At 27.7% G+C, this 27,980-nt stretch overlaps 2 protein-coding genes across 14 annotated transcripts; one reads left to right on the plus strand and one right to left on the minus strand.

The window, feature by feature from the left end:
- Window positions 1-1,202: 1,202 nt before the first annotated feature.
- On the plus strand, window positions 1,203-19,772 carry LOC130672704 (collagen alpha-1(I) chain-like). 10 transcript variants are annotated; one of them, XM_057477395.1, is made up of 9 exons: window positions 1,240-1,383; window positions 1,549-1,645; window positions 1,724-1,858; window positions 1,932-2,496; window positions 2,581-2,707; window positions 3,082-3,234; window positions 3,523-3,564; window positions 14,998-15,125; window positions 19,580-19,772. In XM_057477395.1, the coding sequence occupies exons 2-8, from the start codon at window positions 1,560-1,562 to the stop codon at window positions 15,000-15,002; spliced, it is 1,113 nt and encodes a 370-aa protein (XP_057333378.1). In that variant the 5' UTR covers window positions 1,240-1,383; window positions 1,549-1,559; the 3' UTR covers window positions 15,003-15,125; window positions 19,580-19,772. The 10 variants fall into 10 exon arrangements, with proteins under 10 accessions (XP_057333375.1, XP_057333373.1, XP_057333378.1 ...); XM_057477399.1 differs by lacking the exon at window positions 3,082-3,234; XM_057477394.1 differs by lacking the exons at window positions 14,998-15,125; window positions 19,580-19,772 and adding an exon at window positions 7,398-7,429.
- On the minus strand, window positions 18,886-27,866 carry LOC130672705 (probable serine/threonine-protein kinase MARK-A). 4 transcript variants are annotated; one of them, XM_057477402.1, is made up of 8 exons: window positions 27,119-27,866; window positions 26,831-27,044; window positions 26,468-26,763; window positions 23,117-23,453; window positions 21,783-21,842; window positions 20,846-20,967; window positions 19,551-19,747; window positions 18,886-19,470 (listed from the first exon to the last, which is right to left on the minus strand). In XM_057477402.1, exons 3-8 carry the CDS (start codon window positions 26,693-26,695, stop codon window positions 19,386-19,388), a joined length of 1,029 nt encoding a protein of 342 aa, XP_057333385.1. In that variant the 5' UTR covers window positions 26,696-26,763; window positions 26,831-27,044; window positions 27,119-27,866; the 3' UTR covers window positions 18,886-19,385. The 4 variants fall into 4 exon arrangements, with proteins under 4 accessions (XP_057333385.1, XP_057333383.1, XP_057333386.1 ...); XM_057477400.1 differs by having other exon boundaries at window positions 23,063-23,453; XM_057477403.1 differs by having other exon boundaries at window positions 18,887-19,470; window positions 21,786-21,842; window positions 27,119-27,864.
- Between the last annotated feature and the right edge of the window lie 114 nt (window positions 27,867-27,980).

Below are 27,980 nucleotides of genomic sequence, written 5' to 3' on the forward strand. Positions count from 1 at the left end.
GCTTTTGCGAAATCATAAGAAATAGCTCTAGACAAAATATTTTTTTTTTCTTTTTGGGTCTATACGGGGCCGGGAATATTTTTTTCCAAAAAATCAGTTCATGGCTCGTTTAGGAAATTTCTTCAGCTACAATTTGCTTTTTTTTTGTTTCATTGTACGACAATTCGCTGCTGAGATATCAGCCTTCAAATGAAAAAGGGTCCTTTTGTCTTTGATTATCGATATCTCAGCAACTAATGGTCGCACAGTAATTTAAAGGACAGCTTTAGAAACTTGAATAAATCCCCTACAAGCTCCATTTTCGATTTTAAAAAAAAAAAATTTTTTTTTCATCCTTGATATCCATTTAAAAAACCCACAAAAAATAGCCATTTTCTGGTTTTTTAGTCAACTCATCGCTACTCGGCAAATATTGATAAAAAAAATAATGTTGCCAGGTAATTTTACAGCTTAATGTACTCCCAAAAACTCTGGAAATTTTCAGATTGATCCATTGAACCGTTTGTCCAGACCGATTGCTCAAAGTTTTACAAAACAATTAAAAGAACAATTTTTTTCCTTTATTTGTGTAATCATTTTCAAAATGAAAAGATTAATTTTTTTCGGATTTTCTTTCATTTTTACGTTAGTTATTCAGTAAATGTAAGGCAAAGAGAAAAAAAAAAAATTTCCAAAAAACGAGACCAAACAAGACTTTTTACTTTTTTTTTTTTTTTTCATTTTTCGAAATTTTTTTTTTCAAGTTTCTGAAGACTTCAAAACGTTGACATCTGATGAAAACTCGATTTTCGAAAATCGGGGTGAAACTAATAACTTCCCGAATTTTCGAAAATTTACAATATTCTTAGCGGTAAGTTCAAAAGGTTTTAAATAATTTATAAAAAAATAAAACACCCCAAGCGGCACAAAAAAAAATTGTTGACTGTACGTTAAATTTAAAACGACAATTTGTTATCATGAATAACCAATTGTTAACTTAAATTCAACAAAAACTCAACAATTTTTTTTTTTGTGCCGCTTAGGACTAAATAATTTATCAAAATTTTAAATTTTCGCGCTTTTTTTAAATCACGCTCCGCTTGTATTAGAAAGACTAAAGAACTTTTTAAATTCTGTTTCGCTTCCGTTCCGTCTGTCAAATACTAAACCAGCCTTAAATTTCTCTATTTCTTTCTCTTTTTAATAAACTAAGTGCATGCGCATTAAATAAATATGTGCAGATACGATGCGCAAGAAAACGATCGATGATGCGACTTCCCAGAGAAGCCGGCGTCCATTTTATCTTGTTGTTAGTGTTAGGTGCGTGTAATAATTATTTTTAAAATTTTAATTATCACTTAGTACTGTCACTAAGTATCATTTTATTAAATAAACAAATAAATCGTAAGCTATATCTACATTCATTATTATTATCAATTGTTAGTAATTTTAAATTACTCATTATTATTTTAGTGGCAAATTACTGCACTGACTTGAGTGAAATTTTATTTAGCGGCTAAATAATTTGACAATTTTTAATTTAAAAAATTATTTATTTATTAATTGCAGATTATTGAGTAATGGAAAGCGGACCTCCTGCACGTGGTGGATTTAGAGGACGTGGTGGACCAATGCGTGGTCGTGGTGGTTTTGGAGATCGTGGACGGTAAGAAATGTCATTCAAAATTTAACTCGTAATTATTTTCTTTAATTAAACGCAATTATTTTGTTTTATTTTTTGCAGAGGTGGCCCACCGCGAGGTGGAATGATGCGCGGACGTGGTGGTGCCCCAGGTCCGATGCGAGGTGGACCCCCGGGTATGCGAGGCCGTGGGGGACCTCCAGGACGAGGTGGACGTGGTGGTCACTATCCTCCAGGGTTTGTATTTTTATTATTTTTTCTAAAAAATTTAATTTCCAATTGACAAAAAATTTAAAATTTTAAATTTTAGCGGGCCACCGGACGCAAGTATAGCAGGCGGACCAGGTGGAGCTCCGCCACCCCCTCCGGGAGTCGGCGGGCCAACACGAGGAAGCGGTCGTGGAGCACCTGGTGGATTCCGTGGTCGAGGTCGAGGTGATTTTGGCCGTGGCGACAGTCGTGGTGGAGGTTTCCGTGGCCGTGGTGGAGATCGTCGTGGTCGTGGCTCAGGAATGTTCAATCGTGACGGACCACCAAGAGGCCGTGGATCAAATGGCGCCGGTTTCAGTGATCGTGGACGTGGAATGGACCGTGGTCGTGGTGCTCCAGTTAAACGAGGCGGAGTTCCAGGTGCTGGTGGACCACCAAAACGACCACGTTATGATGTCGCAGCTGCACAGCCAGCCAATGGCTACGCTTCCCAACCCCCAAGTCAAGGGTACGGGCCAGGTAATGGGTATGGACAACCCGCACCAGCACCCGTTGGTAGTTACGGAGCTACTACTGGTACCTATGGACCTCCTCAGAGTGGTTACCAACAATCTTACCAAGGCTATGAGAGCTACCAAGCGCCCGCAGACTACACACAATCCACGGTAATTATTTTACATCAATATATAAAATATATAACAATAACAATTACTGGATAACGAGAATTAAATTTATTATTCATTACTTAGACGTTCTATCAACAGGGATATCCAGCACAAGTACCACCAGACAATAGATATGGTGGTATACCCCAAGCACCTGCAGCAAGTTTTAATTCTGGAGACCCATATGGTTATGGAAAAGTTCCACCTCAAGGTTTGTCATATTTTTATTATTATCAATAGAATTCATTTTATTTTTTCTTGAAAAAATTTAAATTTTTACACGGAAAATTTTTTTTTACACAGAAAAAAAAAAGTTTCTTAATACAGGAAATTTTTACTTTCCTCAAAAAATTTTTTCTCAAGAATTTTTTTTTTCTTTCAATTTATACTAAAAAAAATTTATTGCTCCGATAATTTTTTTTTTCTGTGTAAATTTTAAATTTTGAAAAAATTTTCCGTGTATTCTATCAAATTTTATTATTCAACTTATCTCTAGATCAATTACATAATTTGTAAAAAAAAAAAGTTAGAAAAAATTAGTAGAGATAAAAAAAAAATAATAACATTTGTATGCCGGGTGCGCAGTTAATTACCAACAGGAGGCAGTTGCTCCTGCTGTGGGTGGTGGTGATGGTGGTGATGGTGTTGGAAATTATCCTCCTGCTAATCCTTACGACGATCAATCCTGTAATAACAGCGGCATGACGGTCAGGGGTGATTATTCAACACACGAGTATGGTTAGTTTTCTCACAGAGACTTTTAATTTAAAAATAAAATAATTTAATGGGATTCATTTATCGATTCAGGCGAGAAAATAAAAAAATTATATCACCGCCAAACCACTATTGAGCACTGCCTTCTGATTGGAATTTTTTTAAAAATCCTAACTTTTTTTTTGCACTTTTATTTAATAAAAAAAAAATTACAACTTTCATTTTTCTCGTCTGAGTCTCTATGAGTTTAATTATTTTTTAAAAATTTATTAAATTTTTTTTCTCCAAGTAAATAAATAAATTTTTTTACAGACTATACAAGTCAAGACGGTGGCTATGGGAAACAAGATTATGGTGAGTACCAATCTGTTGACAGGCATTTCTATTAAATAAAAAAAAAACAAATGACGAAAAAAATAACAAGTTAATAATTAAGATAAATAAAATTAAGAAGAACAATAAAAAATAAATTATGGAAATAAATGAAAAAAAATATTTGAAATTTTATTAAGGACACTAGTAACAATGCTATGGTAAATTTAAATAAATACATGTGTAATTTTATTTAAATAATTATAAGAATAAAAAAAAATTATAACAACAATTTAGGTAATTTACTCTAGGATATATTTAGGATTTACAAGGTTTTGTTTAGGATTAATTAAAATATCACGATAATTATCGGCTATTTGATAATATAATATTAATTATTACGTAGTAATGTAGATTTAAAAAAATATAAATAAATAATTGATTTATGTGAGAATTATTTATATAAGTTTTAAATATCAATGACCGGAGGAGCTAAATTGTGCTGGAGATGCTGGTTTATTAAATCCCAGTTTCCGCAGATTTAATTCGACATTTTATTTTTAAATTATCAAATTTTTTTTCCTCGATTTTATTTAATTGCGATTATTTTATCGACAATAAAAATAATCATTTTTTTTTAACTTTTTAGTAACGAATCATAAAAATTTAAAAATTTATTTATAAAATATTTTTAAATCATTTTTGTAGAAAATTTACTGGATTGCGTAAAATAATTGAAACTTATTTCAATTAATTTTTATTTATATGTCGAATGATAGAGATTTTTTTTTAGTCACGTGCTTTCACAGAAATTTTTTTTCACCATAAAAAAAATTAAATAGCACAAAAAAAATTTTTTGAAAATACTCTAGCAGATCCAATTAAATTTTAAATCTATAATTCCGGTAAATTTTGAATTAAGATTTTTTGAATAATTGCTGGTTGCAAATGAAAATTTTTAGATTTTTTAATTATACCAGATTTGAGTTTAAATAATTTGTTATAACGAATTTTACTTTGGAGAAAATTTTGAAGAAAAGAAAATTTGAATCGAATGGTATCTGATTAAATAACAGATTACTTTTTAAAAATTTACCCACTAAAATAAGGGATCGTTGAATTCGCTAGGGATCAAATCAATTTCAAATTTAAACAAAAAAAAAAATGATAACTTATCAAATTTGAATTTCAAATAAGACAATTTTCTTATTAATGATTTTTGAAATTAAAAAATCACAAAAAATTTAAATATTTATAAATTATTAAAAACTTTTTTATTTAATTTAACGTCTCCACATTTATCGTTAATAATCACGATAATAATTATTAGGACTAACGAATTAAGCGCGTGAAAAAAAATAGAATGTAATTATTAAAATAAATAATTAAATAAAATATGTGAATAATGAGAATAACAAATATGGATAAAGATTAAAAGAAAATATGAAACATGAGAGCTCTTTTATTTAATAATTTTAATAAAATATCCAATAACTATTTCCTCATCTAGTTTAATTGTGAGAACTTTCAAGTATAAAAGTGTTAATAAAATTATATATAACTTATTCATTTTTAAACTAAAATTAAATGTACAATAATATAAAACTTTAAAAGTATTAATAATGACATTAATATTGTAAAAAAAATTAACAGAAAAATTTATTCTATTTTTTTTTACAAATACGATAATAATTTAATATACGCTGAGAATTTCATGGTAATGATTACCATCATTCCTTGTAGTTAACTTTTTTTTTTTTGTATAAAATACATTAATCACATCATTATTATAACTTTAACAATATGTTATTAATTAAAAGACATAATGGTAATAGTTATCGTTCTGAATGGTATATCAGTAATAATTACCATAAAAATTGTATTGCTACTACCACAATATATATATCGATATGAATGAAACACTAGATACTTATAATAATGATCCTACGGATTGTGCATATACTTAAATGTATAGTGATCGTCAGTTAACGTATCCATATCGTACCAAAACGGATCGTGATTATCGCGATCTACTTCTCAAGCGCCACCACTCATAACCAAATTATTAAACTTTATAATGCATATCTTGCAAATTATACAGTGTTTATTTATAAAATTATTAATTATTTAAAGCGCACACAACGACAATGAAAAATACTAATTATATATCTAATGCAAGAATTTCTGTTTTTTATCTATTAATTTTTTAATTTATCTTTGAAACAAAAAAGGCTGTAAAATTTACATCAATTAATTACGTATATTCTATTACTTTACATTTCTTGATATTAAATAATAATTTTTTATTGCACCTATTAGAATTATTAATATGTGATTATTAATGACAGCTAAAAATAAAATTGTAATGAAGTTAAAGTTATAAATTTATCTATTTTAACCTCAAATTAGTTTTAATAACAAAACGGATCGTTACTATAGCGAAACGATCTTATGATTTCGGGATCCGCCTGGATCGTGATAATCACGATCCGATAGACCAGCACTTTTCGTATACAACGGATACCCAACCGAGGAGAGTGAATATCACGATACCGTTGAGTGATGAGCGCAATATTTTTTTCTCCGTGTAGGGGTGTGCGAATATCGTTCGAATCGAATCAAGTCAAATAATTCGGAAATTTTCGAATAATTTGCGAATTATCGAAATATCACTGGATTTTCTATTGTTTCCAATTTGAATTCCATTACATCGTGTATCAAAATATTCTACTTACGAATAATATACTTTTTGATTAAAAATCAATTACCCGGAGAAAATAATTGCTCAATTTTAATGTATGTTCATCTCTGTCAGTAACATAAAAAATCTAGATACTATTATTGGCAAGAGATCTTTTCAATTTATTTTGCTTTTTATGATTATTAATTTCCGTTTGAACAAAAATTTGTAACAAATTTTCATACTAATTTTTCTATACGTGTAATTATATTTCATGGTTTAAATAAAATGTATATTAATTGTTAATTTCATAAATGAATATCGAACATAGCAAACTCTGAATTCAAAATACTCGAAAATTCGCGAATAATTTGGAAAAAATTCGAATTATTCGTACACTCCTAGTTTTTTAAAAAAACAATAAAATTACTCGGGATTAATTAATTAAAAAATTGCAGTGACTTTAAATTCCGCGACGGTAACTATTACCATCTCGACATAATAAATATTGTCAGCTAAGATTATAATTACAACTGTTAATTATATGAGCGATTACTTCTATCGGTGAGAGTGATCATTAGTCGGGAATGATAATAATTACAATATGATTTTTTTTAATAGCATTATAATGATTACTTTAAAAATTACTGTGCTTAGTAACCATTAACAAACTCCGATGACAATCATTATCATAAAATTATCAGCGTATATATATAATTTATCAATGATTGATAAATGCTCTAATAATTTTTATTAATAGATAATTAATTATCATTAATACCCAGAATAATTCAGTATTGCGTAAGTTTACTGATTAATAATAATAACTATAATTATATATATTTATATAGATTATAATTAGACAGACAAATAAATAAATTTTTTTTATTTCCTATATGAAAAAGATATAAATACTATTTTATATTCTTGAAAAATGAATTACAGAACAAAAAAAAAAATTTACAAAAATATTATACATATTTTGTTTTATAAAATGTAAAATTATTATTATTTTCTTTTAAAGAATTTTTAAAATGGAGAAGATGTAATTAGAAAATTGATATTTAGCAATTAACTGATGATAAAAATAATGAAAAAAAAATATATATATATAAGAAATGACCCCTTTATTTCCTCACCTTAATTAATATGAAATAAATGAGGGATTTTAATTATTTTAATCGAAAATATTAAGTTTCAGAGGCTAATTAAGATGCATAAGAACAAACTTGTACTCAACAAACTGTTCGAGCGAAACTATAAATCATTATATATATTTATGAATTTTTTTTTAATTTCTGAAGATCAATAGTTAAGAAACTACAACTGATAAAAGAAATCAATAAAGAAGACATCAAGTGAAATGATGAATTGAACATAAATGAAAAATTGAATATTATAAGCAACGAACAACATTTTTTTTTCATAAGAAAAAAAAAATGAAAATTGAATTTTTTATCCTAAATTATATAAATACTTGGCATTATCCTGAAGTAGGTGATCCTAAAAATATTTACTCCCTTAATTTATTTATTTCATACATATAATAATTATTTATATACAAATTGAAACAATATACATTTTAAGTATGAGTTTAATGTGAATATATTTAGTAGGTTTCGCAGTTAATGCAAACAAACGTCTTCTTATTTATTAATAAAAATAAATTCTTATTGACCCGATTCTGTTAGACGGAGATTTTATTCTCGTTAGAAATGCTATGGTGTCATATTGGCCACCATGCGGAAATTGAAGTAAACGTATTGTAAAAATTACCGTACTCATTAAGTGTTACTAAGGAAGTAGTCTCAATTGTAAGCGAATTCCAAAAGTTACAGCTGGTTATAATGAAAAATCTTTGACAGGCTATTGTGCGGGTAAACGATAAACCTAAAAGGTTTCCATTTGTGTGAAATTGTGGCGAAACGCAATATTAGATCTGAGTTGATCTCCAAACAAGTCGGATCCCGGAAAAAACAATAAAAATAGATCCGTGATTTTTTTTTATTATAAATCTTATCTAAGACAATATTTTTTATTCATTGAAAGCAAAGGTCATCATAAAATGAATTTTTAAGATCAAAAACAAGCTAGGAGTCGAACCTGGATTTTCACGATAACATACTCAAGTTAATCCTCTAAAATTATTTATTTAATAAATTTTTATTTGACCCTGAAGCTCAGCTCCCTAAGGGCCATAACACATAAAATAAACATTAAATTAAATTATAGTATAGTATAATATCAATAATCATTTTAATCATACGAAATAACACTTATAATGTAATTTTTTAAAAAAGTTACAATTAATGTTCATTGACTTAATCAGAAAAGTATATAAAAAAAAAAACTATATAAAAGAGAGATCAAAACATATACATAAGTTACATCTCCTATATTTTAATTATTATAAATCTGTAGTTCTTTCAAAAAACATAGTATAACAGGATGTTCTAAACTCAGCATAGTTATTTATAGCTACTATTTCCGATGGCAATTGATTCCATAATCTAATAGCTGACAATAGAAATGATTTATCATATGATACTGTTCTACAAGATGGTTGATAAAAAACATCATTTTGTCTCGCCGCACGACCACGAATAGATAAAAGTATACGGAAATAATGATAAAATTTTTTTAACATGGTAAGAGTTAGATAATCGTAGATCATTAATATAAGGTTTCCAAGTTGATTGAAGAAAAATAAACATTCTTTCGGGATTTAATAATTGTAAGACATTCTTTTTTTTCCGTGTGCTGTTACGTTCGCAAAATAATAAGACGTTTTATTTTCATCTGGGGGGCTTCGCCTTTGGACCCCCTTGAAGGACCGTTTTCACGGTAAAAAATTAACGAGAAATTGAAAGGCAATGTAAAGACATGATACGATCAAAAAAGTTTAGAAAATCCAAAAGTGCACGACTCATAATGCTTATTTGATCGTAAACATTAAAATATTCCGTAAGGGTAATGTCGCAAGCAAAATAAAATAAATAAAATTTGAAGTACAAATGTTATTTATTTATATAAAAATAATAAAAAAAAAAAAATTTCAAACGTAAAAAATTCCGAAATTTTTCGCCGTACGATCTGTGGAAAATTTTACGTTTTTTTTTCTATTTCTAATTTTTTTTTTTACTTGTTTATTTATTATTTTTATTTATTTATTTATTCGTCTAATCTCAATTTTTTATATTTTTATTTTCGAAATACTCGCGCTAAATGAATTGGTTAGAAGTATGGCGCAGGCACACTGGGTGATAGTACGAGAAAAAAAAAATACCACGCATGCGCACTTATTAAGGCGAATGTCCACACATATTTAGGCTAAAATTAAAGAAAATGCGATTTCATTTTTTATTAATTATAATTGCATAACACAAAATTAGGTAGCTATTTTCGAAAGCAAATCCTTCTAGGACAAAACGGGTCATTTAAAAAAAAATGGAGTTAAATTATGGATTCTTTTTCGAGATATTGTGTTTTCAAGCTACAAAATTTTTTTACTGCTTGACGGGAAAATTTTTTAGTTTGATTTAATGATTTTCTCGTTTCTATTGCACTGAATTTGTTTTTGAAAATTGCAGAAATAATCTTTATTACATTGTCTGTAAATTGGTGCATCATTTGAGATGTTTTTGTTCACTAGTGAGACGATAATAACAGAAATAGTTGTAGAAAAGAGGCGAAAAAAAATTTTCGATCGTAAAGCACTCTCTAATGCTTCGCATTATGAGTCGTGCAATAGTTAAGCAGAATATCAAGTTCCACATGAGATCGGTAATCAGTTGAAAAATTAATTTTCCGAGCCTATTTTTTCCGATTACCAAACAAGTCATGTCTCATAAGGTACAGGGCTTTTTTACCTGTACATCATTTAGAGTTTAATTACAATTACATAAAACAAATACTTGATTGTAGTTTGATTGACATCTTTATAACTTGACTTGTAATTTTATTACATCCTTCTATATTCAAATTTAAAAATACGACCGTCATTCACTGATTGAGCATTTACTGGCTCAGTCACCCTATTACAAATTACTGTAACAATTGTAAATTTTACTATGGTCATAATAATTTTTCTGTGTTTATTTAAATTTCCATCAGGCGGCCAACATGGCCCGGGATCACTATGACACCATAACATTTCAAGCCAAACTAATTTCTCCGCATACAAATGATTCGCGGCCATTTTATCTGTGATAAGTGATATATAATCCTCAGGCAATTTATTCGTGTATATTTCATCATATATCTTAGAATTTATTAAGCGAATAATTTGGTTTAAAACAATTTGTCGTGGATAAAATGACCTCGAAAAATTAAACGTGATACTCTTGATTAGGGGCAGCTTTATATCTTTTTCGAATAGTGAGATTATTGGGGATCAATTTTCTTTTATTTAAGATAGTTCACTTGCAAACCAACTTTTCTTAAATATTTTATGAAATTGAAATATAATATTATGATAGATATCCTGAATGTAATTTTAAAAGATTACAATTTTTTACAGATTGTGAAGCAAAATTTCGTATTTTTTAAAAAGAGTATATATCCGATTAGTAAAAAAGTTATAAATACCACAAGAAATTAAATATTGATCAGATCCTTAAATTATTATATAAATATTATTATCAAGGGACGTAGGACCAAATGATGATGTAATTAACGAATTATTATTTGCAACGTTTCGCTATTTATTATTAAGCGATATTAAGTGAAAAAGAAAGCAATAGCGATCTATCGTATGAAGAATAGTACACAATATATAAGTCGTGAGTGAACTACCTTGAAAAACACAATAATTTTTATTTTGTCTTTGTCGAGAATAAAACTAAAAAATTTCTGTCTATTTCTCAAATGTGTTTTCACATAAAAAGTTCAAGTCATTATTCTTAAATATATTTTTATTTGATTTTAAAAATTATTACATTGATATTAAACTTGGACGTATTTTATTTAATTTATTGATTAAAAAATTTTGTTCCTCATTGTGATAAGACGTCAGTTAATAAAAAAAATGATTAGCTTCTATATAGTATCTTACACACCAAAGAAGGGAAAGCTCAAATTTTTGCGTCTGTTTTTCGAGAAAAATGACGCAAGCGTTATTTTTTATCAGATGATAAGAAAAAATAAAGCTTTTCGATGCAGGTTTTGTAGAAATTTTCTTACGCTAAAAAATCTTTTTTTTCTGTGCATCACTTTCCCAGTTTTTAGTTTCTTAAACACTAATTCTATAATTTTTGATAAATTTATTTTTATATCACATTTTTTAAAAAATGTAAATTAAGACAACTTAAAAAAAAAAAATATCATGATATTCTGCACCTATCTTATAAAAAACATACACCCAGAGAATTTTACACAAAGAATTTATAGAAAAATTACTATAGTAATAGTAGCATGAAGACAGTATGAAATTATGGTAAAAATGACCGATAATATAGAAATTTTTAAAATAACAACATAATTTACAATACGCAAAGTAATTTTTGCAAGGCAACAGATCCAATTTTATTTTTGAAACTTTTACCAGCTGCGTCGTAATTTATTATGTTAAATTATAATATTTGGTAAAATATTTATAAAAAATATAATAAAAGCAATAAATTCAAAAATTAAGTTGACGACAATCCTGCTTTGACATTTGGCGACAGTAGAGCAGTATCTCCCCGCTTCGCATTCAAAGTGTGCAAAAATTATAATTGAAAGAAAGCTGAAAAAAATGGATTGGGCGCATTTATTAGCTCAACATACATGCATTTACTTGGTAACAACAAAATATAAGCATGTTCATTTTATAAAATAAGTTATTAAATTTATTTATTCAAATAAATCACCGTTAGCAATAATCAAAGCCGTCTCAGGTAAAAATATTTGGCCAAAACCATAGAATTTAATTCGATGAGATCTAAATTTAGCCGAAATTTCGCTAAAGCCGTATAATTTTATTGGAAGTTGACCGTAAGCACGACGAAATTTTATTTTTCTTAATAAACAGGCCGATAAATTGAGTCGGCCGAAACAAAATTTAAAAATTTTTTACCCGGGGTCCATCTACTAACTTATCCAAAATTTCATAAGTTTTCAAATCCATATTTATAATTGTAATACAAAAAAAAATTTACAAAATGTTTCACATAGAGATGATTGCTTACGCCTGAATACATCACGTAATTAATTCTAACCTATCAGTACTACAAAGAACGAAAAGAGCCGAATATTTCCGAACGAACTCGAATGAAAAGATTTTTGAGAAAATTACCATTCTACGTATATATTCAACAAATTTGGAATTTTTTAATTTTCCATTGCATCTAGTTTTTTTTAGTTACTTTTTATTGTAAATATTAAAATATATGGATAGATAAATATATTTATTTGATTTTAGAGCCGTAGCTCCCTGAGGACCATCAAAAAATTTAAAAAATCTTATAAAATATATATGTGGATGTTTTACAGTTTTTAGCAAAAAGATTAATTAATTAATTCATAATTAATATTCAAAAAATGATTAAAACAAGCAGTCCAATTCTATAAAACTTTTGGCGGTAAAGAATTCTATGAATTAAAAACGAGTTTTCATATATTATTTCATACATTTTGGTATTCTTAAATAATCTTACCCAATATCTTCCCTACTCTCTAAAACTAAAGTAGTGAAAAACTACTAATTACTTATGAATATTCACTAATCTAAATTGTCTAAAGTATACGACTATGAATTAGTGACTATTCACTTTTTGAATTAGTAAAAAAAACAACAAATAGAATTAGTGAAAATTTCACTGATTGAATTAGTCAAAAATGTACTAATTCACTTGTTGACGAGGATTTATTTGGAAAAATATTGTATCGTTGCTAATAATATTGTATCAAAATATTATTATTATTATGATTATTATTTGTAATTGATTATAAAATTTTTTTAGCAACTTGATCGACTAAATTAACAATTAAAATTACTTTCATACGGTAAATATTTATATCATAATTATAACTCATAACCTGAATCTATTGTCAATGATGGTTTTGATTCAGGTTCGGTAAAAAAAGTTGGAGTAAAAATATAAAGCTATTAAAAAATAACAAGATGTATTATTTAGCAACTAAATTAGCTTTTATTTAATTAACTTACTTTAATTAATACTGTTCAGTTGTATTTAAAAATTATCGTAATTAATTTTGCCCTGAATTTGATAATTCAACGATAGAATAAAAAGTCCTTAAGCGAGGCGCCACTAGTAATCATTGTAGAATCCGGGGAATCACTAATGAATTAGTGAATCTAATTCAAAATCACTAATTTTGTAGTGAATTTTAAGATCACTATTTCAATTAGTGAAATTTTCACTTATTTAGTTTTAGAGAGCAAACGTAACAAAAACAAGCAAAAACTCTAATTTTGATCTAAATAATTAACTAAAGTTCAAATGAATTTCTTTGTAAAATAGGCAAGCAATAAAAAAGTCTCTCCTTTTTAACCAACCTAATCTTTTATAATACGCATTGACATGTTCAAGCTTAGAAATTTTATAAATGAATCTCACACACGCATTCAGTTTCCTTTGTAATTTAAGTTGTAATATTAGTAAATGCTGCAGCACAATAATCAAAAATCGGAAAAATAAAAGTAATAGATTTTTTTTATGTCAAAAATTTGATTATGTGGTACAGTAAAATTAGTTATCTTTTAAAAATTATTTTAATAAAATTTTATTTAAAATTTACAAGAATATCGAGTTGTCCCACCGTAATCTTAAATTATTGGGTAATTTTTACTATAAAATTCTCTGCGTGTATAAATATTTATATTATTATTTAATATATAAATGAAAGATAATATAGTTATGGAAATAAAAAATAATAAACAAGGAAACTGTCCTAGGAGAGCAGCGATAATAAAACAGAACAACGAATCAATGAAAATAATAACGGCAAGTTTACGTAATTAAACCGTAGGTATTTTTTATTAATTACACAATAAATGATCGATAATTATTATTTTTTCATATCATACTTTTTTTAATCGATTATCAAATATTTTAATACACAATTTTTATTTTATTTATAAAATTCTCACGATAAAAATAAAACAAAAAAAGAAAATTTTATTTTAATTTTTATTGTTTACAAAAAAATTATTTTATAATATATATTAAAAAAAAAAAAGTTGAAAAATAAAATGAAAATAAAAATATAAAAGTAAATCAATTGATGCCGGAAATAAAAATGCAAAATGATGATACATCTGAATAACAATAAAGATCCAAATGATTGAATAAACTACGGCTCAAAAATATACAGGTGAGTAAAAATACTAAATATATATACCGTTTTTTATTTATAATTAATTGATTCAAAAAAAAAATAAAAGTCATAATAAGAGTCATAAATTATAAACAAATACATATATTGTATTAAAATAATAATTAAGATAAATATTAAAAAAAAAAAATCTAAAGCTCTCCGGTACTATTTTACATGTAGTGCAATACTGAATTACATAACAAGAAATTCGTCAATGTCTGTCTACAAAAGTAAAAAAAAAATATATATATATATGTTACAAAAATATATATAAATATAAAAATATATAAAAAATAAAAGGGCGTTTATTATTAATAATAATTATAAATTTAGGCACTGATAGAGATTTAATTTTATGTAAGAAAAAAAATAATTTTTTTACGCGAGTTATTAGTGAAATTTTAAAAATTAAATTGTTTGAATTTTTTTGCTAATTGTTTTATATTTTTTATTAATATCTTAATTTTTTTTCTTAGGGTAAAAAAAATTATGGAGCACGGAACATACGCAGGAATAGTAAATTTATGTACAATCACATGACTGATTTACGTCATAATTCCATTACTACTGGACAGTAATTAAATGTTATTAGTAACAGCAAAAGGTAACACAATTTTAGTTACTGTTTTATTAAAATCTTATTATTTATTTATTATTTTTAAAAATAATGATAAAATGATTTTATGGCTTGATTTATAAAATACAAATAAATTATGGCAGTCTTAAGACCTATAAAATGACTTGATACAATTTATTAATGACCCTAATTAAAAACTACGATTAAATCTGATTGAAATTCAATCGGGAACAAACATTCAATCAGAATTGCTCTAGAGCGTTCCAACACGGAAAGAACAAGATTATACTGGTTGTCATCTCAGATTATACTCAGTTATGTCTAAGGAAAAAAAAAATTTCAGATTGTACCCAGTATAATCTAAATTATACTGAGTTGCATCTAGATTATACTCAGTTTCATCCTAGATTATACTCAGTTACATCTCAGATTATACAGCGCTAGATTATACTGGTTTTCATCTCAGATTATACTCAGTTATGTCTAAGGAAAAAAAAAATTTCAGATTGTACCCAGTATAATCTAAATTATACTGAGTTGCATCTAAATTATACTCAGTTTCATCCTAGATTATACTCAGTTACATCTCAGATTATACAGCGCTAGATTATACTGGTTTTCATCTCAGATTATACTCAGTTATGTCTAAGGAAAAAAAAAATTTCAGATTGTACCCAGTATAATCTAAATTATACTGAGTTGCATCTAGATTATACTCAGTTTCATCCTAGATTATACTCAGTTACATCTCAGATTATACAGCGCTAGATTATACTGGTTTTCATCTCAGATTATACTCAGTTATGTCTAAGGAAAAAAAAAATTTCAGATAGTACCCAGTATAATCGAAATTATACTGAGTTGCATCTAGATTATACTCAGTTTCATCCTAGATTATACTCAGTTACATCTCAGATTATACAGCGCTAGATTATACTGGTTTTCATCTCAGATTATACTCAGTTATGTCTAAGGAAAAAAAAAATTTCAGATAGTACCCAGTATAATCTAAATTATACTGAGTTGCATCTAGATTATACTCAGTTACATCTCAGATTATACGGCGCTAGATTATACTGGTTTTCATCCTAGATGATAACCACATACATCTGTATCTAGTACACTAAACGCGCATACGCTAGAAAAAAAAATGGCTGAGTTGTAACTGAGTATAATCTGGGATGAAACTGAGTATAATCTGAGATGGTACTGAGTATAATCCAGATGTATGTGGTTATCATTTAGGATGAAAACCAGTATAATCTAGCGCTGTATAATCTGAGATGTAACTGTGTATAATCTAGGCTAAAACTGAGTATAATCTAGATGCAACTCAGTATAATTTAGATTATACTGGGTACAATCTGAAATTTTTTTTTTCCTCAGATATAACTGAGTATAATCTGAGATGACAACCAGTATCATCTTGTTCTTTCCGTGAAGTATTTCATTTAATTTTAATCGGAAAACGGAAAGAAAAATATTTATTATTTTCCGATTGAAATTTTTCATCAGATTCAATTAGAAAATTATAATTTTTTTTCATAGTCGATTAACTTTGAATCAGATTAATTCAGAACTTTCCGATTAAAACTGATTTAGAGTCAATCGGAATTTCCCGCTTGAATCCGATTACGATTTTCCAATCGGATTCAATCGAAATTTTTAATCAGAGGAGGTAATCACAAACGGATGTACAGGAGATTTTTAATGTTAATTTTGTGCGCTTTGAAAATAAGACTAAAAAAAATTTAATAAAAATTACGACAAATTTATTTGTATCAAATAAATTTTTCTAAAGTCATTTAATGACTGAATGATTCTTTTTTTATTTTTGAATTTTTTTATTATTCTATGACGTATCTAAATTTAAGCGTAAAGATTTTTTTTTTTATGTAAAAAAAAAAAATAGTAAAATAAAATAGTAACTGCCAAATTTTTAACTACAAATTATTCATTAATTAAGTTTGGTATTTTTTTTTCTTTTAATAATTAAGCTTTTAATGTCCGTCAAGAAAAAAAAAAAACTTTTACGCTGAGTTGAAACTACACGGAAAGAAAATTATGGCAGCGGTTCCCATAATTTTGTGAAATTTTTTCCTATACCATCATAGGAATTACGACCATAAATTATGGGAGCGGTTCCTATAATTATAGGAATGTTTCCCATAATTATAGGAATAGTTCCTATAATTATGGGAATGATACCCATAACACTATAGGAATGGTTCCTATAATTATAGGAATACTTTCTATAATATTATGGGAATCATTCCTATAATTTATGGGAATGGTTCCTATAATTTATAGGAACCATTCCCATAAATTAGAGGAACCATTCCCATTATATTATGGGAATGGTTCCTATAATAGTATGGGAACTATTCCCATAATATTATGGGAATGATTCCCATAATGGTATAGGAACCATTCCAATTGCATTATGGGAATCATTCCCATAATATTATGGGAATAGTTCCCATACTATTATAGGAACCATTCCTATAATATTATGGGAATGGTTCCCATATTATCATGAAAAAATTATTTTAAAGAAGTGTGGTAATCACTTCTACAATACACAGAAATATTATTTAACATAAAAACAAAAATTCAAACATTGAAAAAAAAAATCGTATTTGGCAACAAAACATTAAAATTTTTTACAAGAATTTTTTGTCAGCACAAAACATTCAAGAAAATTCAAATTTTGGAAAATTTCTACACTATTGTGCAAAAAAAAAATTTTATGATATTATAGGGATGGTTCCCATAACATTATGGGAATAGTTCCCATAATATTATAGGAATAGTTTCTATACCAATATAGGAACCATTCCTATAATATTATGGGAATCATTCCCATACTATTATGGGAATGGTTCCCATATTGGTATAGGAACTATTCCTATAATATTATGGGAACTATTCCCATAATGGTATGGGAATAATTCCCATACTATTATGGGAATGGTTCCCATATTGGTATAGGAACTATTCCTATAATATTATGGGAACTATTCCCATAATGGTATGGGAATAATCCCCATACTATTATGGTAATGGTTCCCATAATGGTATGGGAATAGTACCTATGCTACTATAGGGATGGTTTCCATATATTATGGGAACCATTCCTATAATATTATGGGAATCATTCCCATACTATTATGGGAACCATTCCTATAATATTATGGGAATCATTCCCATACTATTATGGGAATGGTTCCCATATTGGTATAGGAACTATTCCTATAATATTATGGGAACTATTCCCATAATGGTATGGGAATAATTCCCATACTATTATGGGAATGGTTCCCATATTGGTATAGGAACTATTCCTATAATATTATGGGAACTATTCCCATAATGGTATGGGAATAATCCCCATACTATTATGGTAATGGTTCCCATAATGGTATGGGAATAGTACCTATGCTACTATAGGGATGGTTTCCATATATTATGGGAACCATTCCTATAATATTATGGGAATCATTCCCATACTATTATGGGAACCATTCCTATAATATTATGGGAATCATTCCCATACTATTATGGGAATGGTTCCCATATTGGTATAGGAACTATTCCTATAATATTATGGGAACTATTTCCATATTGGTATGGGAATAATTCCCATACTATTATGGGAATGGTTCCCATATTGGTATAGGAACTATTCCTATAATATTATGGGAATGGTTCCCATAATATATGGAAACCATTCCTATAGTAGCATAGGTACTATTCCCATACCATTATGGGAACCATTACCATAATGCATAGCAAAACTTCCCATAATTTTCTTTCCGTGTACACATTTTTAAAAAATTTCTTATTTCAAAAAATTGCGCCACCTGTCAGGTACTTAGAATTTATTAAAAAAATATTTTCGTTACGTCAAATATTTAACCTCCCCCCCCTTATTATCAAATAACAAAAAAAATTTTTTTTTACCCCAAAATCTTCATTTTCGAAGCGCACTGACATGACCCCTCAAAAAGTTTACAAAATAAAAATTTAAATTTATAAAAATGAATAAAAAAATAAAATAACTGTAATTTTAATAAAATATCTCCTTACATCTTTATTATTATTTTTAATTAGTTCCTTAGATTTATTTTATTTTATTTATTACTCTTATTATTCGTAAAACTGAGCATAAAAATGTTTGGTAACCACAGAGTACCTTAGCTTTGATTAAATTATCATGATAATAGTAAATAAAAAAAAAATAATAATAATGAATAAACGCAAACGACTAGTTGATGAATGAATTATTTAAGTACTTATTCGTCGTTTTTGCTGATCACTTGACAGTAGCATCAATTGTATGTAACTGTGACCTTCACGTAAATTAATAAGCCTAAAAAATTATTTTATTCATTTAAATTGTAATTAATAAATTAAAAATTTTTTATATTTTTTTTTTAATTAAAATAATACCTGTCACGTTCTTGTTGTTGTATATGCAGTCGATCCCCACGTCGTAGAGGAAGAATTACGCTGGTATAACAAGAGGCTTCAGTTGCTGTAACTGCTGATACTGTTGCACATTTTATTATTTTTCTTGTCAATGATGTGCCTTCAGAACTTAGTAATATCCAATATGAATAATGTGATGGTTCACCATAATAATAAATCTATAATTATTACAATATAACAAAAGATGTCAATTTTTTATATTTGAATTTTTTTTTTTTTAATTATGTCAGCGGTGCGCATAGAAAAAAAATATTTCTTGGCGCAAGAAAAGTTTTTCATTATGAAAAGAAAACAAAAATTTTATTAGGGCTAGAATAAATTTCTTGGGTCAAGAAATTTTTTTTTTTGCCTCAAAATATTTTTTCTTGGCTCAAAAAAATTTTCATTTTCAATTAATAACGCAAAAAATTTCTCAGTGCAAGTAAAAATTTTTCATAATGAAATAAAAAAAAAATTTTCGTGGCACTAGAAAATTTTCTTACTTTAAGATATTTTTTGTTGGCTCAAGATATTTTTTTTTGCCTCAAAATATTTTTTGTTGGTTCAAGAAAATTTTCATTTTCAATTAATAACGCAATAAATTTCTCAGTACAAGTAAAAATTTTTCATAATGAAATAAAAAAAAAATTTTCGTAGCACCAGAAAAATTTCTTACTTTGAGATATTTTTTGTTGGTTCAAGAAAATTTTCATTTTCAATTAATAACGCAAAAAATTTCTCAGTGCAAATAAAAATTTTTCATAATGAAATAAAAAAAAAATTTTCGTGGCACTAGAAAAATTTCTTACTTCAAGATATTTTTTGTTGGCTCAAGAAAATTTTTTTTTTATTTATAAGGCAAAAAATTTCTTAGGGCGAGTAAAAATTTTTTGCACCAAAAAATTATTTTTTTCTGTCGGAATAATTCCAACTTACGAATTATTCCCATTGAATTTAATAATTGAAATTATTTGTGTTTGTAAATTATTCGTAAACTTTAGAATCATTTGAAAATTACTGTAAAAAATTTTATTCCAAAAAAAAAAGTTTTCTTGGCGCTAAAAATTTTTTTTTGCACCACGAAATTTTTTTCATTATTGAAAAGAAAATTTTCTTCAAACGAAAAAAAATTACTTGCGTCAATAAATTTGTTTCTAGTTCTAAAAAATGTTTTCTCTTATTAGTATGTCGTTATTTTCACCCGAAAAATATTTAGATAAATTTTAATTTATGATTTTAAATGTACGAAAAATCTTAAATTCAAAAATACAAATTACCTGAGCTGATACCATAAATAATCCATTAACAGTTACTTCAATAGATCGTTTATCTTCAACCAAATGAAATTTATTGAACCCATAACGCGATTCGTTTTGCTTAACCCAAGGGCCGATGTAAACTGAATCATAAAAATAAATTTATTAAAAATTGGAAAATCTAAACGTTCACAACTCACTCGCTCATTCAAAGAATAAAAAAATGTATAATACCCTAGCAGACCTGAGTTACCGTAAATTCACGGTATTTTTACCGTAAATCTACCGTAAATTACGGTAAACCCGCCGTAAATTGCGGTAAATCCACCGTAATTTACGGTAAATCGGTACTTTGCGGTGGATTACCGTAAATTACGGTGGGTGTATCGTAAATTTACCGTCGAATACGATAAATCTACCGTAAAAAAATTCGGGTGGATTACCGAATTACCGTAATTTACGGTGGATTACCGTATTTCCGTATTTTACGGAAAATCCACCGTAAATTACGGAAAATCCACCGTAAATTACGGAAAATCTACCGTGAATTACGGTAAAACCACCGTAATTTACGGTAAATCTGTATTTTACGGTGGATTACCGTAATTTACGGTGGGTTTACCGTAATTTCGGTCCGTTAGGGTAAAAATAATGAAAAATATAAGAAAATATTGGAGTGTTTCAACATCCGTAGATACCGACGGACATCACTGGTTTTTTTTCGCAATTTTTGTTTTTTTCAATCATTAGTATCAAAGAATTGACTTGAAATTGTATTCGTTTTATTCATTAATAAATTATCTTTTAAATGAAATGAAATTTTTTCTAGTTGAGAATATTTGAACGAGTGTAAAAACGTTTTTTACGCGAATTAGTCAGCTGGGAGTAAGTAAGCGATAGTAGATCACATTGCTTCGCAATTGAGGTGTATAAAAAAAAAATAATAATGTATACTAACTACCTGTATCAGTGACATGTTGTTCAGGCACAGCACCAACGAATGTTGCTACCAATGGTCCTAATTAAAAATAATTTTAATTATTATTCTGTTGTTATAAAATAAATATCAACAAATGTACGAAACGGCAAGCAGTGAATTAGTAAAATAATATAAGTACATAAATGGATGATTATTAAGTCAAATTTATATAATTAAGGATTGTCTACGTGTATAACCCTGATTAAAAACTCCGATTGAATCCGATTGGAAAATTCTAATCGGATTTGATCGGAAATTTTCAATTTATTTTTCAATCGGAAAATTTCGAATGGATCCGACTGAATGTTAATCGGAAAAAATTTTTCTCTGGCGGATCCGAATTATGATAATTTGCCGTAATTTACGAAATACTGAAAAATTACGGAAAATTTCCGTACTTTACGGTATTTTTACCGCAAATTTAGGGTAAACAAACGCTAAATTATCGTAAAATTGCGGTAAGCCTGCGGTATTTTACCGTAAAGTAAAATTTTGCACTATCCCTAGCGGATCCGAATTACGGTAAATACAGTGATTTACCGTAATTTACGGTACCTAGCAGAATTACCGTAAATTACGGTAATCTACGACAAATTACGGTAAATTGCCGTAATTTACCGTAATTTTACGGCGCCTAGCAGGATTACCGTAAATTATGGCAATTTGCCGTAGATTACCGTAATTTACGGTAATTCTGCTAGGCACCGTAAATTACGGCAAATTACGGTAAATCAATGTATTTACCGTAATTCGGATCCGCTAGGGATAAAAATAAAAAAGTTTATCTTGCTTTCGGTAAAAATGCCGCAAGTTACGGTAAATTGTCATATTAACAGTTACTAGCCGTAAAATACAGTAAATTACGACAAAAATGCGGTAAATTGCGGCATTTTTACCGAAAGCAAGATAAACTTTTTTATTTTTATAGTGCAAAATTTTACTTTACGGTAAAATACCGCAGGCTTACCGCAATTTTACGATAATTTAGCGTTTGTTTACCCTAAATTTGCGGTAAAAATACCGGAAAGTACGGCAATTTTCCGTAATTTTTCAGCATTTCGTAAATTACGGCAAATTACCGTAATTCGGACCTACCAGGGTTAATTTCCGATTGAATCTAATAGGTATCTAATTGAGTTTTAATCGGATTTAATCAGAGTTTTTAATCAGGGAAAAGCGAAGTAAAAAAAAAAATTCGCTTGGCATGGATTAAAATCAAAATCGGGCATACTAATACAACAATAATGGTCCACGTGTACCCAATCGCCTGCGACTGCGTTTTAGCCTCCTTTTGAGCTTTCTTCGTTGTTTACCTCGTCCATCATCCCTACGGGATCTTCCTGCACGTGAATCAATCCAGGAACCAGTATCATTTTGATTAGTAATCATTGGCACATTATCAGTTCCATTGTATTCGTTAAACCTGGCGATCGATCTGACGAATCTTGTTTTTAATTTATTTTCTTCATCATCATCATCATTATTATTATTATTATTATGTATATTTTTATTATTATCAGAATTTATATTTATATATTTTTGTCGTATCTTTGAAGTTGTGTACTGTCGGGTATTAATTTGATTTAAATTTCTATTTAATCGTTCATATTTTAACATCAATATTGCGAAATTTTTGTTCATTGAATTTATCTGAAATAAAATAAAAAATTTGTAAATAAAAACATTAATTTTTTTTTAATAAGAAACCTAATGTCCGAACACTATTCATTAAAATAATGTGAGATTGACTTGAAAAATTTATAAAATATAACAAAAGTTTTTTAAATTTCCCGCTAAGAAAATTTTAAATTTTAAAAAAGGAAGTTATTGGATTCGGTTCGATTTTCAAAAACCGAGTTATCACCAGATCTTGACGTTTTAGGATTCGATAGAAAGTCATTCTGACTATTTTCAAAAGTATGTAAGTGTATGTGTACGTATGTACTTAGGGGAGGGTGGGGCAGAGCGGCCCCCCTGAAATTTTGATCAAAAAACAAATTTTTTTTTTTCGACTAATTACTATAAATCCGATATGTTTGCGCATTTTTACCCCTACGCATGACATTTAGGGCAAAATGGACAAGCCCAAAATTTCGAAAAAGTGATTTTTTCATATTTTTATCGTCAAATTAAAGAAAAATTATTATAATTCCACATTTCTAGCCCTACACATAACACCTGGGGCAAAATGGACCAGCCGAAACTTCCGAAAAAATTATTTTTTCATATTTTTCGGCCGTTTCTCTATGTAAGAGGCAAATTTCGTCACTAAAAATTTATAAAAATTAAATTTTTTTTTTAGTTGAAAAATTTTTGAAATAAAGTAAAACTATAGAATTGATTTTTTTTTTTATTAAATAACAATTAGTAGTTAAGGTAATTGAGAGTGAACGATTTATTACACTTTAAAAAATTTTTTTCGAGTAATATTAAACCAAAAATAGTTGTCAAGAGAAAGAAATACATTCTTAATGATGAAAACAATTTAAAAAAAAAAAAACGAAAAAAATAATTTTTTTATCACTTTTTGAAGGGGGGCCGCTCTGCCCCACAAAAAAATTTTTTTTTTTTTCAGAATTTTGGCAAAATGTCCATAAATTTGTTCGAAATAGGACAAAAGTAAAGTGATCTTATGGTTGAAAGCCACAAAAAATAATAATTGGCTTAAGGGGGGCCGCTCTGCCCCACCCTCCCCTACATATGTATGTAAATATTCTGTAATTTTTAAACGGATGAACCGATTTTGATTTCCAAGGTGGCATTCACGCGGTTTATTAACATCTACAAGCTGTGAAAAATTGAAATCGATCGGTAACGCGCGTTCGGAGACATTCCAAAAATGTAATTTATTCAAAAATGTTTTTTTTGGATAACTTTTAATTTGCTCGATGGATTGATTCCAAAATCTATTTAGCTCTAAAACTTTAAAAGCTGCGTCATTTGCCACCTCAACCATCAAAATCGGTTTAGTTGTTCAAGAGAAACCGTCGTCGAAAGAATTAAAAAAAAACGTTTCTGTTTTAGTTTTTCTTTTAATTTCTCAAAAACAACTAGATTAATCAATTCCAAAATTTAATCAGCTTTAGAACTCAAGAGAATGCGCTAATTTCCACCTCAACCATCTTAATCGCATAACTTGTTCGAGAAATATCGTCGGAGAAAGAAATGCTAAAAAAAGAGTTGTCGCGAATATCTTTAAAACGACTGCATGAATAATTTTGAAAATTTAATTAGCTCTAAAATTCAATTGAACATTAAAATCTGTCAATTAGTTTAAAAGATATCGACGACGAAGAGTTAAAATAACATTTTATGTAATTTTTCTCGGATAAATCATTATATAATGTACTGCAATGTGTTTGAGTTTGAAAAGCTCATAAGAAAACAATGCCATCCAAGAGTATTTTCGAGCTCAAAAAGCTCGAAAACAGCGGGAAGATTTGGAGCTGGTCAACCGTTGCCCAGATTTTTTTTAAATATTTATGAAAAATAGAAAATATTCGTAGGTGTCCTAGAAGTAAGTTAATTTATTATGCAATTTATCTATTTTATTATTCCGTATGTTAATTCTGCAAAGTTCATAACACTCTTTTACGGGAAAAATGAAATATCAATCCATGACGTTATGGTAATAATTAGTTAGAATTGTGGAATATACACCCATAATCTCTGGGAAAAGTTTCCATAACTTGGTAATTATTACCATAAGATCTGATAACGATTACTGTAATATTATGGTAACCATTACCATAAAATGTGATAACTCGGGTCATAATATCAAGCCTCATCAAACTCAAGTAAGCCTCAATCCAGTCTCACTGAGTAAAAAAAGCATTTTGACCCTGATTAAAAAAATGATTAAAAAGTATTTAAAATGATTTGTTTTTTAATCATTTTAAATACTTTTTAATCCTTCAAATCATTTCTAATCCTGTCTCTTATGGACATTTAACGTGTGAAATCATTTTTAATCATTTTTTTTAATCAGGGGAGCCTCAAATAATGTTCAAAAAGCCTCAAAGAGCCTCAAATAATACTAATCGAATTTAAATTACATAGTCGAGACTAGGTTCATTTGAGGCTCATTGAGGCTTTTTGAACATTATTTGAGGCTCAAAATGCTTTTTTTACTCAGTGAGACTGGATTTAGGCTTACTTGGGTTCAATGAGACTAGATATTATGACCCGGGAATAGTTACTATAATATTGTAGTAATCACTACTGTAATATTGTTGTAATCATTACCATATATTATGGTAATAATTACCATGGTAACGATTACCATAATTTAATAGGATATAATATGATATAAGAATGAAAAATATATAGATAAGAATGATTACCATAATTTTTATGGATACCGTTCCTATAATAAATTTTAAAAAATAATAATAATAGAGTAGAGGTACCGTTTTTGGCCACTTTAGAGCCAGTTTTGGACACTTGAAAAATTAAAATAAAATAATTTGTAAAAGACCCGATACATAATCAATTTTTCAAATATTTCGATCCCACTATTAAAATGAAAATTTTATTTTCCACTTTTTCATTAATTAAAATAAAGGATTAAATGTCCAAAAATGGAGCAGTGGCCACAAATGGTACCTATACCCTTTATTAAATAAAAAAACTTCAAAAACAAATAAAAAGTAAAGAATATTTACCTGAGCTTCTAACGCTCGCGCATCGCGTTTAAGTTGAAAATAAACAATAAAAAATGTAACAATAATTAATAACGTCATTAAATTTTGTATTCTTCGATAAACAATAGTTTTCTTATTATTCGACACCGACACGTTCATGTTGACATTACACTCAATAACTTTCCCCATTGATTTATCAACGGTATCTCCAATCCGTATCGTCGTATCTTTCGTCAAAAAATTCTTCATTTTTTTTTTCTTTTATCAAATAAATATTTTTATTTAATCCGATATTATTTATTCAACTCATTCACATCCTACAGAAAAAAAAACTAATTAATTAATTAATTAAATTAAAATAAATAAAATAAAATAAAAACTTACTTGAGGATTAGAACAACAACCGATTTATTCTATAACTGAATCATTTATGACCAGCTCAAAGTATTTATATTATATATATATTTTTTTACCATATATATATGTACTTATTACCAAGTAAAAAAACCTACTAACATAATTTCATTATATTTATATATCAAGTTACATTTTTTCGAATAATAACACGATGAATAATCATTTGACACACTTGCGATACCTTTTAAGTAAAAAAAAAAATTATTATTTATTTACTCATAATTATAAAGATATGAATTAACACCCGGTACTTACGTGACCATTTTCCAGCATACGAATTTTAAAAAAAAAAAAAATTATTTTAACCGTGGACGCTATTAAATTCCATTGTTTACTGTCGCGTGGACCAGCGAACTATCGACGATTTTTGGTGTAAAAAAAAAATGTTTTTTTCCTGGGTTTGGGTTTCGCGGCTGCGGCTGCTAAAAGTACCAGCAGCTTCTCAAAATAATAAACCATCCGCCGTAGGGTTTTTAAAGTTTAAGTTTAACTAAAGTTAATAAATATTAAATGTGTTAACGACCCAAGTCCTGCGTGTGTTATTTTGTTAAAGCATTTCAAGTCAAGTCCCAACGGTGAACTGACGAATGCCAACACACTGTTCTCAACTTAAGTCCCTAGATCCCAGATCCATGATCCAAGTAGAGATCTACAGTCAATAGTTGTTTGCTTATATATATATATATATACATTTTATATTTTTTTTTTTTTTTTTCGTTTCTTTTCGCTCTCCGTTTATTTTTCTTTGCTATTATATGTCTTCCAGCAGATGCAGATGCTTGTATACTAAATTCTGTAAAGAGCTTTGTGCTGTTACTCTCATCTGATAATTTTAGATCACTTGACATTCAACATCCATATGAAATATTATTTATATATATGAATTTTTTCTTTATTTTCTTAAATAACTCAACAAATCTACCGAACAAAATTTTTAAGTACCTGCGAAACTTGTTTTCAAGGACAGGTGACCATTTGACCATTTTATTGTTATTATTATTTTTTTTTTTTTTTGGAGTAAAAGGAAGTAAATTTCGTGATCTAAATAAATTAGAAATTTTTTTCTAATCGAAACATTTTTTTTTTCTTTATATGTATACATATATTTGTGTGTATA

The sequence above is a fragment of the Microplitis mediator genome, chromosome 8 (genome assembly GCF_029852145.1).
Source record: "Microplitis mediator isolate UGA2020A chromosome 8, iyMicMedi2.1, whole genome shotgun sequence".
Taxonomy (NCBI): Eukaryota; Metazoa; Arthropoda; class Insecta; order Hymenoptera; family Braconidae; genus Microplitis; species Microplitis mediator.

Excerpts from the sequence above, each read along its gene's own strand:
- LOC130672704 (XM_057477392.1), top strand. The coding sequence starts at position 1,560 with ATGGAAAGCGGACCTCCTGCACGTGGTGGATTTAGAGGACGTGGTGGA. Across the intron at positions 1,646-1,723 it reads GGTTTTGGAGATCGTGGACG|AGGTGGCCCACCGCGAGGTG; the intron begins GTAAGAAATGTC and ends TATTTTTTGCAG. Across the intron at positions 2,708-3,081 it reads TGGAAAAGTTCCACCTCAAG|TTAATTACCAACAGGAGGCA; the intron begins GTTTGTCATATT and ends CCGGGTGCGCAG.
- LOC130672705 (XM_057477400.1), bottom strand. The coding sequence starts at position 26,695 with ATGAAGAATTTTTTGACGAAAGATACGACGATACGGATTGGAGATACC. Across the intron at positions 19,748-20,845 it reads TATTTATGGTATCAGCTCAG|ATTTATTATTATGGTGAACC; the intron begins GTAATTTGTATT and ends TAATAATTATAG. Across the intron at positions 19,471-19,550 it reads CAACAACAAGAACGTGACAG|GCTTATTAATTTACGTGAAG; the intron begins GTATTATTTTAA and ends ATAATTTTTTAG.